Source organism: Camelus ferus, chromosome 2 (assembly GCF_009834535.1).
Source record: "Camelus ferus isolate YT-003-E chromosome 2, BCGSAC_Cfer_1.0, whole genome shotgun sequence".
Classification (NCBI taxonomy): domain Eukaryota; kingdom Metazoa; phylum Chordata; class Mammalia; order Artiodactyla; family Camelidae; genus Camelus; species Camelus ferus.
This window is the reverse complement of record NC_045697.1, coordinates 40,714,912-40,729,656: the sequence shown is the minus strand read 5'-3', so window position 1 is coordinate 40,729,656 and position 14,745 is coordinate 40,714,912. Positions and strand designations below refer to the sequence as shown.

Genomic DNA, 14,745 nt, shown 5'->3' with positions numbered 1-14,745 from the left:
ATTATTGCCAAAGTAACTAGGAAAAAAATCTTAAAATGAAAGCACTCTGCTCAGTGCCTCACACAGAAAGGACTCAGTCAGTTTCACTGCATAAACCAGCACTCCTAACTGTCAAACTAGCTGGAGTTGGGAGAACCCCAGGTTCTCCTCAACATCTGCAAGATCTAGCTGTGACAACCCAGATCCTTGCTTTATGAAGGAGACTCACAGAGACTCAGAGATTAGAAATCAAAACTCTTAATTTTATGGCTACAAGAGGTTTCAGGAGGTTTTTTTAAAAATGCAAGGCAACGTATTTATCATTTGTTTTTAAAAATTTTGTTTTTATTAATCATTTGTTTTTAATGAGGATAAAACAGGAGGATAGTCAGTGTAAAAGCAATCTATAATAAATGTGAAAAACACAGAAAACAAGATTAGTCTTGATGTAGTGGGTATCAGATTTTTCTTTCTATTAAAAGACCACTCTGTTTTCCCCTCCCTCTCTCGGATCCATTGTGCACTGTTAGGCAGTCAGCCTAGGTCCTCTCCCTGTGCTAGCTTTCATTTTTGGAGCTCAAAACTGTCTAAACATCTCTGGTAGCAATGATATGTGAAAGCATAAACTATAAAGAAAGAAATTATCATGGGGTTATAATTTCAGATACTCTGAGATTCAAGAGAGAGTCACTTTTTGTAAAGTCATAGTATTTTAAGAGATTACGAAAAGGGTGGCAAGCATGGAGGGCCCACTCTTGGTGCATATAAGAGATATATAAGGGACAGAATCAGGAGAGACAGGCCAGAATACCATCGCACTGTTTGGGGCTGATGAAAAGGGAGAAAGCTTCCAAATGTTGAATTGCATAAAAGTTATCTGTCTTTTGGAGCGCAGTTGCCTACTTAAACTTGATCTCCAACCTGCAGCTCACGCTGGGTACCTGCCAACATTCTGTGGCCAGCTTACAGATTGGAAGGCTACTTTGAGAATAATCTTAAGCCCTCCTTATATAAATAAAGTTCTTTTTAAATTTATTCTCAGGGAGGTAGCTTTGTCTACCTTTAAATGAAAAGAAAAGAAATGCAATATCTTACAGAAAAATGACCTTCTAAGTATGTTTATGTAAGCATGGACATATTTAAGAGGTATGGAATGAAAAATGGATCTGACTATTAAAACCACATCAATATTCTTGAGAAATAGAGTGACAGGTAATTATTCTTGTTCATTCAATTGCTGCAACCGCCAAACTACTGTTTTTAATATTAACAGCATTGAAAAATGTGAAATAAAGCTTTGAAGCATTGACTCTAAACTTAGTTCCACATCATTAAGGTGCATACATCTCAAGCTGGAGCTCATTTATTCATTTCATTTTGGTTTTGTGGCCAACCACTGCTTCAAACTGAATATCCTGTACACGATTTATAGCTGCCAAGGCACGTTCAGGAAGAAATCTGTATGAAAACAGAAGATGAAAAATTTTCAATTTAAAATCTTTGACAACCTATAATGAAAAAGAATATGAAAAGGAATATATATATATATATATGTGTATGTATATATATATATGTATATGTATGACTAAAACATTATGCTGGACACCAGAAATTGACACAACATTGTTAACTGACTATACTTCAATAAAAAAAATAAAATCTTTGACACCAGAGTACTTTTTTGTTGCCAGTTAAATGACCTTGAGAGTTATCTGGTTTGCATTTAATTTTCTTCTGTTCTTCCTCCTTTCCTTCACATCCACCTCTCTCTTTATGTGTGTGTCTTTAATATTCACAGGTCAAATATTATGCAAATATAAAGAAAGCACTGATATATATCACTCTTCTCACTGTCTCATCTTATATAAGTAAACTCTTAGATGAAATCTTACATGAGTAAAGACCTAAAAATGAAGGTCTGGGCTCACTGCTGAAACTGTCAGTGAATCCTGATGCTAAGAGTTTACAGAGTGACACCACCAGAATGCATTCTATCCATCTCTCCACCTCTCCTTGAGTTTTTACTGAATATCTATTCTGCCCTCTATAGTAAGGTAGCCTAAAATACTTTAAAGACAGCTACTGCTTTTAAGGAGCTTACTGTCTTTGCTAAGACACTAAACACCAGACTCACACAGTATCACTGTTGAATTCTATAAAATGTTTAAGAAAGAAATAACACTCATTTCACACAGGTTATTCCAGAAAAGAGAAGAGAAAGGAATACTTTCCAGCTCAGTTTATAAGGTTAAGACGTATCCTGACACAAAAATAAGACAGACATTAAAATGCAGGGTTGATTTAATCTTTAAATGAATCAGTATAATTCACCATATTAACAAACTAAAATGGGAAGGCCACAAGATCTTCTTAACTTGTTCAGTAAAAGCATTTGACAAAATCCATATCTGTTCTTGATAAATATTCTCATCAAAGTAGTAATAGAAGTGAACTTCCTCAACCTGATAAAAAGCCTCTATGAGAAAAACCTACAGCAGATATCATACTTAATTGTGAAAGACTGAACACTTTCCTTTTAAGATCAGGAACAACCCTTGCGCATGTGCTTTAACCAATCTTCTCTAACATTGCATGAGAAGTTCTAGCCACTGTGATAAGGCAAGAAATAAAGAACACACAGTTTGGAAAAAAGAAGTAGGAGTTTCTCTATTTGCAGACAATATGATCATCTATCTAAAAAATCTGTTAGAATCTACAAAAAAGCTACTAGATGTGAGTTTGGCGAGGTTGCTAAATGTAGAACAAAATGCCAAAATCAAATATATACTAGCAACAAACAATGGGAAATAGAAATTTTTAAAAATGCCATTTGCAATAGCATCAAAAACCCAAAATACTTTGAGATAAACCTGACCAAAAATGTGTGAGGTTTGTGCACTGAAAACTACAAAATACTGTGTAGACATATTGAAAAAGGTGAAAAAATGAAAAGATATATTGTGTTCTTTGTGTTCTTGGAATGGAAGACTCAATATTGTTAATGTGTCCATTTTCCCCCAATTGATCTGTACGTAGATCTAATGAAGTCTTAATCAAAACACTAGCAGGTTTATTTATAAACCCTTTATTTTTAGTTAGTTCACTATTTTGCATTCTCTTTAAACTGTTTTTCCTTCAATTAGAACAGTCTCTGGCAAAGATTGGGTGGAGATGGTAGACGTAGTAGAGAAAATGAATCATTCTCTTTTAATAGATTGGGTAAGGCAATAGAGAGGAAACTTAACTGATCTCCCCAGGCATGGAGAGTTCCCATGGCAACTTTCACACCTGAAAGAATCTCCATAATGATAGCTCTATTGGTGTTTTCATATTTTAGGTGTTTTGTTTGTTTGTTTTTTACTGTACTTACCTCTCCAGTGTTAGAGAGATATTGAGGTATGATGGAACAAAAATCATTTTCTTATTGGTAAGTATTCCATCTATCAAGCTTCTTGCAACTTCATCTGTCTCCAATACAGGCCAGAGTCTGTGATCAAAAAGGAAATGTTTGGTTCTCTTTGTTGTTGTTTTTAAATTAACGAAAGTAGGAAAGTTAACTTATCTTTTCACCAATTAGGATTTTTAAAGTTCCAGGATTCACTGCACAAATGCTACCTGCCTCCCTGCTACCCATGCCATGTGGGTGTTTTGTTATTACAATCTCATACTTTCACATCCAGTAGGTGTGTTTCATGGCTCACTCATTCAAAATATCAAAATGGTGGCGAGGAAGGAGATAGCAGAGGAGAAGAGGAGCCAAGTAAGGAAGAGTAGTGGGTAGGATTAATCACAGGGCAGAAAGGAAGCATCTGACATCTTTCCTCAGGGCTTATTGGATACAAGAAGAGAATCTTACAGGTAAGCATACTTGCTTTCTTGTGGAGGTATTCCATAAAGCTGAATTGTTTTGAGGGCATTTAATACTTGAGATTCACGGCTGACTTGCCTATGCTGCAGTTTAATGAGAGTTCAAGATATGCACAGGGAGTATTATTACAGTACAACTAGAGGTGTGACCTTGCTTATGCTGAAGACTGTGTATACATGGGTTCTTGAGAAGTATTCATAACCACAGGCCTAGTGTAGAATGACCTTTAGTGCAAGATGATGACTGGAAATGAAAATGTCAATGGACTGAAACTAAAAGTTATAATGTCTAGGCACAGGTGGAATGGCTAGTGAGTAAAAAGGTTGTGTAGAGGAGTTAAATAAGTAGTAACTGTTACAACCTCCTTCCCTGAGGTATTCTGTAATTTACTGCAGATTGTTATGTGACTGAGGTTTCCGCGGCATTGCTTGGCAAGTCAGTAGACAGTAATACAAATCAATAGTTTTCTAAATTACTGGGTACTGCCTCTTTCTTCCCTGATTTCGCCTACCTGGTTCTATCAACCCAGTCTCTGAGCCAACCCTGACATCCCTATATGGACATTTTAGCATTTGCCAAGGAAATTCAGAATCAGGTAGTCTGATTGGTGAGACCAACCCCAAATCGTCAGCATTGCCTGTGTCAGCCCCTGGGATCACCCCCAGGAACCCACGCTACCCAACGTCACATTAGCCTTACTCTTCTCATTCGCTTTGCCTTCCGCACTAGGAGACCTGTACTCTGGGCAAACGCTAAACCTGAATGCTTACCAAGAAGATTTTTATTGGGCCCAATTTCCTATTTAGGAAAACTGAGCCCAGAGTCTCAACTGCATCACAGAATTTACTTTCATATAGTATTGTGTACTTGTTAAGTAACTATGTTCTAACATAATTAAGGACTCCGCTGCCAGGGAGCGGCTACGGTTCCAGAGACGACACAGCTGATTTAGAGTTTCTGAGTCAGTAGCTTCAGATGAGGCTGAGCTTAAAAGGGAATATGTTAGCTCCCTCGAATAACTATATTTTTGACTAATTCCATTCCAGTAATAAGTTGGCTTCAAATTATCAAGCTTAGTATATTTTGTTAACCTGCAGCAGAATGTATGCTAGAATTGAGGCAAATTTGTGAAGCAGGTGTCTTAATTTTAGGGCCCTTGTCCTCACCTTTCTGCCTTTTTCCTTTCAAGACCAACTTCTCTTTTATGGTCTCAAAATCCTCCCTTACTAGAGACAAAGTACTTGTAGAAATTCACCTTGACTAAGGGCTTAGGAAACTCAATTTATTGCAGCTCCTAGGAACATTTGTATTTTTAAGGGGGGCAAGGTGAGAACAGTGATCAAAACTAATGTGGTTATATTTACAATGTCAATGTTTTCCAAACCTTTCTCCAGGCTTACCTGGTATGTCTGTAAACAAAGCAAAACTAAACACCTCATTCTTGGAGCGCATTCCAGCCTAGTGAAATCAGAATCTCTAAAGAAGAGCCTATGAACTTTTTTTTTTTTTTTTAAGCAGAGGTGATGATTCTTAGGATCAGGCAAGTTTGGAAAATATTGGAGTACTTTATGCCAGCCTTGTGACCAGTGCTGTGGAAGATGGAAAAGGTACACATATGTGTACATCTTCATACCCTGTTTAAGGAGGATGAATCACGAATGGGGAAGGGGGGTGTTAGGTACCATTTCCAGGAGAGGACACTCTTACCACCCCATGAAGCACACTCCTCTCTATCCTGCCCACCTCCATTCTCACTCCCTCAGCACTTGAGTATATGTTGAAACTTTCACCTAGACACAAATGGATACCCAGATGACTAATTCATTGGCAGCTAATCATTCCTGCTAGTCCCTGATACACTTACCCCTTTGTTCATCTAATTTCAAAGTGAAAACGTAAAGGCAGTACAATAACATTAAGAAAAAATATTTTTCCTTTTTTTTCTATTTTCTTGGTTGACCCACCTAAAAATGTCTCATATAATTTTCATACCAATTTCTTATGCCATGTTTCCACCCTAGCTTGATTTTGACCTCACCTTGTGCTTGGGTTTTTAGTGAACCCGGTATTCACAAAAACTGGGCAGAGACAAGAGGTTTTGATACCAGTTTTTCCCAAGGCTTGAAGTTCTGATGTCAGAGCTCTGTGGAAGCCAACAGCAGCAAATTTGCTGGAGCTGTAAGCGAATTACCCACAGTTAGTGAAGGGAAAGCTTTCTGTGAGAAGGCAGTGTTGATTAGGTTTGGGAACAAGTAAAAGCCAAACCCCCAAAACCTTTGACTTGGTCACCAATTTTCATTTACATTTTCTTATTTGATTTCACTGAATTCTGCATGTACAAATTTCTTTATTAACAGTAATAAAGTAGAACAAATCGTCATAACTTTTATTGACTGGCTTACTGCTCACTTTTCCAGGTAAGGTTTTTCATTTAATCTTTAAACTGTTTTTAAATTAGTTTTTACTGTTATTTTTATTTTGAAAAATATGAATTAGGAAAAACATGGTTAGGAAAACTACGTAACTAGTATCTGTACTAAACACAGACTTCTGGGGGGACTCTACACATTTTTCCTCTCTTTTTTGATAGTTTCTTTCTTGAAATGTGGATGCACTTTGTCTTCTTAATTTCATTGTAAAACTCTGGAGTAAAAAGATTTCAGGTGGTGTGGGTATGATAGTGTGTGCAACCTTCAACATATCACTTTGTTTCTTCCTTTGATTTTTCTGGTTAAAATGCTGATAATAAAATATAGGGCTGTCTTGAGGACTAAATAAAATAGCATATGCATAATAACTTTATTACCTATAAGGAGCTATGTAATGTTAATTGTATTTTTAGCCCAGATGACAATAAGAACAATGAAGTTAAAGGCTGGCTGCTTTCTCAAAGGAAAAGAAAAAAGGAAAACTATTATTACAACTGGGCTTCCACATTTCTAAACATTAAAACAATAGAAAATGTTTGATCTATGAAATTCTTATTTGTGTTTTAAGATGGTAGAGGCAGCTTGAAACAACTATGTTCAAGGGCACCTTGACATACAGTGAAATTTAACATCTGTGACTACATTCAGTGTCAGAAATAAATTTAACCTTGAACATGGATGTGTAAGTAAATAATAAACCAGTTAACTACCCACCCCCCACACCCACCCACTGATACTCACATATTGGCAGTTACAAAAAGAACTAGCCAAAATGTCAACAAGTCAAATTTCTCTATGAGGTGGGTATAAGGCAGGAAAAAGGAAATCAGATGCCATTGAAGGAGCTGACAAGGAAAAGATATTTTGCAAATCGTGTGTCCTTAGGGCCTTCCCACCTTCTCTTGATGTCCTTGGTAGAGCATGGAATATGCTATCTGCATCTTTTAATACTTTTAAGGCTTTCTCTCAATCTCTCTTTCTCTCTCTTTCACACACACACACACACACACAATCTTTCATGGCACATACACACTGGAAAATGTTTTAATCCAGAGGCCACTCTGTTTAGCTTATCTTGGCCGTGAAGGCCATGGCACAGATCTGTGTTCATTTGGACTTCTGTATGTTTTTTCTTACTCTATTGAGTTCCCTATTTTTTTCATTAACATCTACTCATTCCAGGATACAATGGAAACATACTTGGCATTACTGTTTTCTTTCACTGCTCTATGGAGGAGTTTTCAGAAATCTAAAAATATTTCAAATGATTACAACCAGTTTTGTTGTTTTAGGGGAAGTCATTTTTAAAAGTTTATTTTAAACTACTATGTATATTCTGTAAATCCAAATTACCCTGCTATGAGGATTGGAATCTGAGGTCTAATAAAAGTATAAAAACATATAGCACTTGCTGGAAAGTAATACTTACCAATATGGAATAATATAAGGAGTCACTCTATGGCCACATATTGAAGCCACAGTGACAATGTGGCCATAGTTTCTCATCAACATGGATGGAAGAAGTGCTTTTGTGATCTTCAGGATCATTGCAGAAAGAAAAGTAAAGAAACAATGACAGGTGTTAGGTTTCCAAATTAGGTAGTTTTATTTTTAAGACAAAATGTCATTTGAGACAACTTTTGTGGTGAAATGAAATATGTGCCAAGATTCCATGATTACTTCTAAACAAACGATAGAAATGAAAAAGATTAAAATAATTAGTTTCAGCTGGCATTGAGTGCTGTGCGTTGGCTATCACATGCCAAGAACTCATCTTAATTTCCCCTGCTTCCTTTCAGAGGGAATCAAATATTTCCTTTATGGATATATCATCTAAACAATATTATTAAGGGAAAAATCCAGAGTTTTCAGAACTGAAAAAATTCCCTGTGGTAATCTGGTATCATGCGATTGCTTTTGGTTTGGGGCTTTATCTTTTGAATGAGAAGAATTTAAAATCCTGTGTATCTATATCAAGTTGAGTAGAAAAAGCTGAGTTCTGTACTGACCCATGGTCACAATGCATCATAATTAAATTTAATTTCTCCCTACTTGTGATATTGTGCATTATATGTTGATGTTATAGGAAACAAAAAGTCTTTACCTCCAAAAAGCTTTACTGTTTTGTGAGAAATATCAATATATTTTATGCAAATTTTATAAACCCACCCTATGGACCCTATGCAAATTTATAGACACAGGACTGACAAACCAAGACACCCCCAAAATCCTGACCCACAGAAACTGTGAGAGGAAAATGAGCTTTTATTGTTGCTTTAATCCACTAAGTTTTTATATCATTTTTATGCAGCTATAGATAATGAATTCATGGGGTCTCTATGTAGTTTGTTGGGCATAATTATCAATTCTCATTAGCATGTGTTAGGGGCTTGGGGAAATTGGGGAACAGATCTCTTTTTTTCTCCTTTCTTCCAGAATCCAGATTTGTCCTAAGTTCTACACTAATATTGAGGCACTGGGAGATTAATTCATAAAAATGCCCTCTACAAAGGCATACTTCAGTCTCACAAAACCAACTAATTATAAAAGGTCTGTATATATATCTAAGCTCCAGCCTGGATCTAGAGCTTGTCTCAGAATGTCATCCGGAAGAGTCCCCAACCCCTATACACACCCAAGTAGTGAGTTCTGTTGTCCTTTCCATTCTGAAATTCCATGACATGAGGTCACAAGTGAATGTACACGATATGCATTTTTTCCCAAAGCACTGAGAAGATGTCCACTGACAATCCTTAGCAAAGCTCCACAAATATTTTTTGAGCACCTAGTACATGCCAGGCTTTGTGTTAGATACTGGCCGATAAGGCAGACTAACTAGACTAACATTTGATGAAAGTTGACTTAAGGCAAAGATTTGAAGTTTCCCATTCAGAAGGATGTGAACTCAATTATGAACTTCACGTACCTTAAGAAGAGGTGTCAGGAGATATACACAAACTAGGAATGTTTCTGACTCATACTCACCCAAAAATGTCCTAGGATGTTGACCTCAAAAGTCTTGGTGATCTCTTCATCCTTTGTACTAAGAAGGTCAGCTGGGTATATTGTCCCAGCGTTATTCACCACGATGGTTACATCACCCACTTCTTTCTTTACCTTTTGAAATAGAAAGAACACATTCATTGGGTGTATTATAGAAACTCAAAGTTTTGAGGTTGATATCATTCCAGGATCAGGATTAGATTCTTTATTCTGTTTGATGAGAGTTCAGGCAGGAAAGACCTTTAACCTAAACAGTGCTTGCAAAGGAAACACTGCCATAAACCAGTGATAAACTTTTTTTTTTTAATATCTAAATTTCAGTATCCAATACATCATAGATTTTTTTTAACTTATCAATAAAGTGAAATTAATATGTGTTGATAAATTGATATATCCGTTCTGACCAAACATTTAAAAAGTGCTAATTGAGTAATCCTGTTTTCACCTCCTACTAGGTACATGACCTTGGTCTGCTATGTCAGTTCTTACCCAATATTTTAAAAGAGCTAATTGAGTAATCCTGGCTCCACCACTTACTAGCTACCTGACCTTGGTCTAGCTTAAAATGTCTGAATCTCAATTTGCTTATCTTTCCAATGAGGTTAATAGAGTTATTGTAGGGATTAAGTTAAAGGGGGCAATTGTTTATCAGAGTGCTTGGTTTGTTGTATTTCATATTTACTCTTAAAAGTTGTTATAATTACTAATATTACATTTTCCGTAGAGTATTAGAATGGCACCAACATAAATAAAATCCCAAAGAGGAAACAATTAAAGGGAAATTTTTTTTTAAATTACTGCAAAATTAATAGGACTAAAATGAAACTACAAAGAGATTCTTTTCCCTGGTGATAAATCTTTTCTCTGTCACTCTATAGCACTGCTCAAACTTCTGATTAGAATGAAATTGATTAATAATATGAAACAATAGCAATAGGCAGAGTTTAGTGGATTATACGCAAGGAAAAAGTACATGTCCTTCTTTGTTCACACAACTTCCTCAACACAGGCTGAAAGAAGATCTAATTTAAATCAGGCAGTCATAAAGAACCTTTTCATATCCATGTAAGTGGATACAAAATTATGGGAAGAAATTTGTACCCTGAAGTCTCACCTGGTTTACAGAGTTATAAATCTCTTCTCTGTTACTGCAGTCTACCACAAACACATGGGTGGTGGCCCCTAATTTTCTGCATTCAGCTGCAGTTTCTTCAACACCGTGCTACAGTTGGAAAAAACAAATTCAAAAGATGTAGGTCAGCTAGGGGACAAAAGTGAGGGAGAAAGGATTGGAGAAGACTTTTTTTAAAGATTAAAATTCTTGTCCAAAATGTCCTCCTTGTTTGTGAGCAAATTTCATCAGAGGCCCTGCTTCCCAGAGATAATACCTGGCTTTTCTGCCAGGGAATGCTCATATTAGTCATGTGTTTTCACCTTGTTTGCTTTGTTCTTGTAACTTAAAAACATGCTTGAAAGATGTTGCTCTTTGTGGCATCATGAAAGGAGACATTTGAGTATAGAGAAGAAAAGAAATCTTGACAATTCATGTAACATATACTTGTTGAGCACTAACTATGTAATAGGCAGTAAAGCACCAAGCAGCAATTCTAAACTAGTGATAATTTTAAACTACATACCTCTGCCCATCATACTTTTCTTTTTTTTTTTTTAACATTTTTTATTGATTTATAATCATTTTACAATGTTGTGTCAAATTCCAGTGTTCAGCACAATTTTTCAGTCATTCATGGACATATACACACTCATTTTCACATTTTTTTCTCTGTGAGTTATCATAACATCTTGTGTATATTTCCCTGTGCTATACAGTGTAATCTTGTTTATCTATTCTACAATTTTGAAATCCCAGTCTATCCCTTCCCACCCTCCACCCTCCATCATACTTTTCTTGATGATTCTGATTTAACTCTCTAGGAGGGAAGGAGAGGGAAGGAGTAAGAAGGATCTTATTCGAGAAAACTTTTCATGGGGAGACAATGTTACTACTCTTGGGGACATGATATTATATTTTTCAATTGTTCTGGAGTGAAAATGGCCAAGGGCCATTGGATGGATTCTCATCGATATTAACTACTTTGCACATAATTCCAGGACATGGAGACAGAGTAACTTCTTTTTAGTTTAAATTTAAAGACCTCTTTCCTAAGATAAAACTGCCCTAATGTTTCTTGACCTGCATTTGTGGAAAATTAGAATTCTTTTCAATTTTTTATTTTTATAGAGCAGATTTTAAAGTTTTCAAAATTATACTTTTTCCTCTAATAATTTGTAAACTCTTCCCTGTGATGAAGAGGTAAAGACACCCAAAGAGCCCTTTTTGCACATTGGGATATCAGTGGTGTGCTGTTATTTGGGGCGGTCCTTGAATGAGTGTGCAGTGGTTTCCTTAGCCAGCACTGTCTCCCCCAGGTCCTTAGAATTTCACCACCAGGCTAAACCCTGGAGCAGCAGTCTGAAGTCCCAAAGAACAGACCCTCCTAGTTTAGGACACTCAATCACGGGAGCCATTATCCCTCATAGCCTTTTGGGGAGTTGCCGAAGAGTAAGGAGGGAGGACAGAGCATCTTTTACCAGATTAGGTTTCAGCTGGGAGCTTGCTCACTGCTAGACTACAAGGTTACACCCTCATATCTCTAGGTTCTAGGTCGGTAGAGCACCCAGCAACAAGAGCCTTAGTCAGATGTTGAGCTAGAGCGCTGCAAAATGTAATGCCTCGCCTTCTTCTCTAGAAGCAAAATACTTACTTTAGCTTCAATTCCAACGTGGTTGTTTACTCCACTTATCACAGTGTTGCTAAATCAACTGTTCAGATTGACTGTAAGCAAACTGCTAACATGACTTGTAGTGTAAGGCAAAAGCCAGCATAACCAAAAGGCAGTTGGCACCTTCCACAGGTAAAATCTGAGTTACATTTGCAGCCTTAGGGTGTATCATTTAATACCTTAAATGTTTAATCATAAAACTCAAGGACTTAAAGAGATCCTGTGAGGTTAGGTGATTCATCCTTTAGGCAGAATTAAATAAGTCATTTTTATTTCTTATCACTGGAATTAAAATAATAATAAATATGAGCCATCTCCCTCAAAACACACAACTGGAGAGATCCAAAGATTAGATTTCATCAAGACTTTTTCATGAATTTGTACTTATTTATTTACTTATTTTAATAAGTGCCTAAGAACAGCAGACAATTTTCTTAATTTGTAAATTCTTGTTTTTCTCTAGAAAGCTTATTGAAATCTCTTCAAGGACCAAACTGAAACCAAAACACTTTCATGTATATCAGCTTATCCATAATATAAATGCCCATATCTGTTATATAAAAATGTATCAACTTTTTCTTGAATAGCATTCTTTAATGTCTACAAAGAACTGGAGAACTAGTTTTCTAAATTCAAGAGACATTTTTGAAGGCCTTAAGATAATAGGTGCTAACTACACATGACAGCAAAGAACATGATAGAGTAGTAATATAATGGCAATTAAAATCTCATTGTGATATGTAAAAAATCTGATTCTCAAAAATGCTTGACCATTTTTTTCCAGTCTTAAAATCCTATAAACATTTATCTGTGTATATTTTCATGGCCTTATCAGAATTCAAAGGTTTAGGGGAAATGATAAAAGATTTCAGTTACTTCAGTTTTATTTTGAGTAGTTAATATCGTGTTTACAAATAACAGTACAAGAAAAATCCAGACTCTCTGCACGGAGGTTTTATTTAACACAATTAATGTCTACTATGGCCAGGCATTGTTCTAAGCACTTAAAATACTCATTCAATTAGTTCTTTTTTCTGTAAAGAGCCAGACAGTAAATATTTTAGGATTGTGTGCATGAGAGGAGATACTAAAGGGCTCTGTCACATGGTTCTTCTTTGTTTTTTTATTTGGTTTTTGATTTAAAACACTTTAAAAGTGTAAAAACAAACAAACAAAGCAACAACAAAAAACCATTCCTGGCTCAACAGGCTGCTCGGGGACCAGGGTTGGCCCATTAGTTGTAGTTTACTAACCTCTGTTCTTGCCCATCCACTGAGGTATTACTCTCCTTTCAGAGATGAAGAGATTGGGACAGAAAACATAAGTGACTTCTCAATTTAAACAGTTTGGAAGTAGCCTGGCTCCTGAGTCTATGTTATCAAACTGCATATTGTGGCATAAAAATCACTGCTAAGGTCTCAGTTTGGTTTGTTCCCTTCATCAAACCATCCTAATGCACAGCATATGTAAAGCCCCAGAAAAATACAAAAGTAAGCAAATGAAAAGGAAAATTTAAACACCTGTCTCACTTGTACCTTTAAAAGATGGGCACATGAATTCATTACCTTATTAATATCCCACAGAACCAGTCTGCTCTTCCGTTTTGCAAATTCATAGGCAGTGTGCCTGCCTATTCCATGCCCGGCTCCTGTAATGAGAACAATCTCCCCAGCCACAGATTTTCTCTTCCGGGGAATGAAAACCTTCACCAAGGATTCCAAGTAGGAGTAGATGATGATGATCAGAAGCACAAGGAAATCCAAGACAATATTCATGGCTCTGCTCTGTACTCGTTTCCTCTGGCTCAGTCTGGTCCCCGTCTAGTCCCAGCAAAGAGCCACCCTCTGCAGAGAGCTCCAGAGAAGAGCTGTATTCCAAGTGCTGATGGGACTAGCAGAGGTAAACAGTTGCAGCAGACTTTGTACACGTGTTCTAGTGAGTAAGACACATCTTGAGCTTTTGAAATGAGGCCAGTTGCAAGTAAAAACCTGACATAGGGACAAGGAAACTCAAAAGAAAGTGCACTCTGGACTTACTTTCTAAGAAGCAGTTCTATATCATATGTTTCACTATGTCAACTGGAAAACAACGCACAACTTAAAGTTAAGAATTATGTTTTATTTGGTGGCTTTACTGAGAACCATCTCCCAGATAGTTCTGAGAAACTGCTCCAAAGAGGTAAAGAAGGAGCCAAGATACACAGGCTCAATATCACTAACTATCAGAGAAATGCAAATCAAAACTACCATGAGGTATCACCTCACATCAGTCAGAATGGCCATCATTCAAAAGTCCACAAATGATAAATGCTGGAGAAGCTGTGGAGAAAAGGGAACCCTCCTATACTGCTGGTGGGAATGCAGTTTGGTGCAGCCACTGTGGAAAACAGTATGGAGATTCCTCAAAAGACTAAAAACAGACTTACCATATGATCCAGCAATCCCACTCCTGGGCATATATCCGGAGGGAACCTTAATTCAAAAAGACACCTGCACCCCAATGTTTATAGCAGCACTATTTACAATAGCCAAGACATGAAAACAACTTAAATGTCCATCAACGGATGACTGGATAAAGAAATTGTGGTATATTTATACAATGGAATCCTACTCAACCATAAAAAATGGTAAAATAATGCCATTTGTAGCAACCTGGATGGCTCTGGAGATCATCATTCTAAGTG

General features: G+C 36.6%; 1 protein-coding gene across 1 annotated transcript; it reads right to left on the bottom strand.

Annotated features, from left to right (window-relative positions):
• Positions 1-295: 295 nt before the first annotated feature.
• On the bottom strand, positions 296-13,966 carry HSD17B13 (hydroxysteroid 17-beta dehydrogenase 13). The gene is made up of 7 exons (XM_006190030.3): positions 13,628-13,966; positions 10,394-10,501; positions 9,262-9,393; positions 7,706-7,812; positions 5,886-6,023; positions 3,350-3,466; positions 296-1,437 (listed from the first exon to the last, which is right to left on the bottom strand). Exons 1-7 carry the CDS (start codon positions 13,835-13,837, stop codon positions 1,347-1,349), a joined length of 903 nt encoding a protein of 300 aa, XP_006190092.1. The 5' UTR covers positions 13,838-13,966; the 3' UTR covers positions 296-1,346.
• Positions 13,967-14,745: the final 779 nt, after the last annotated feature.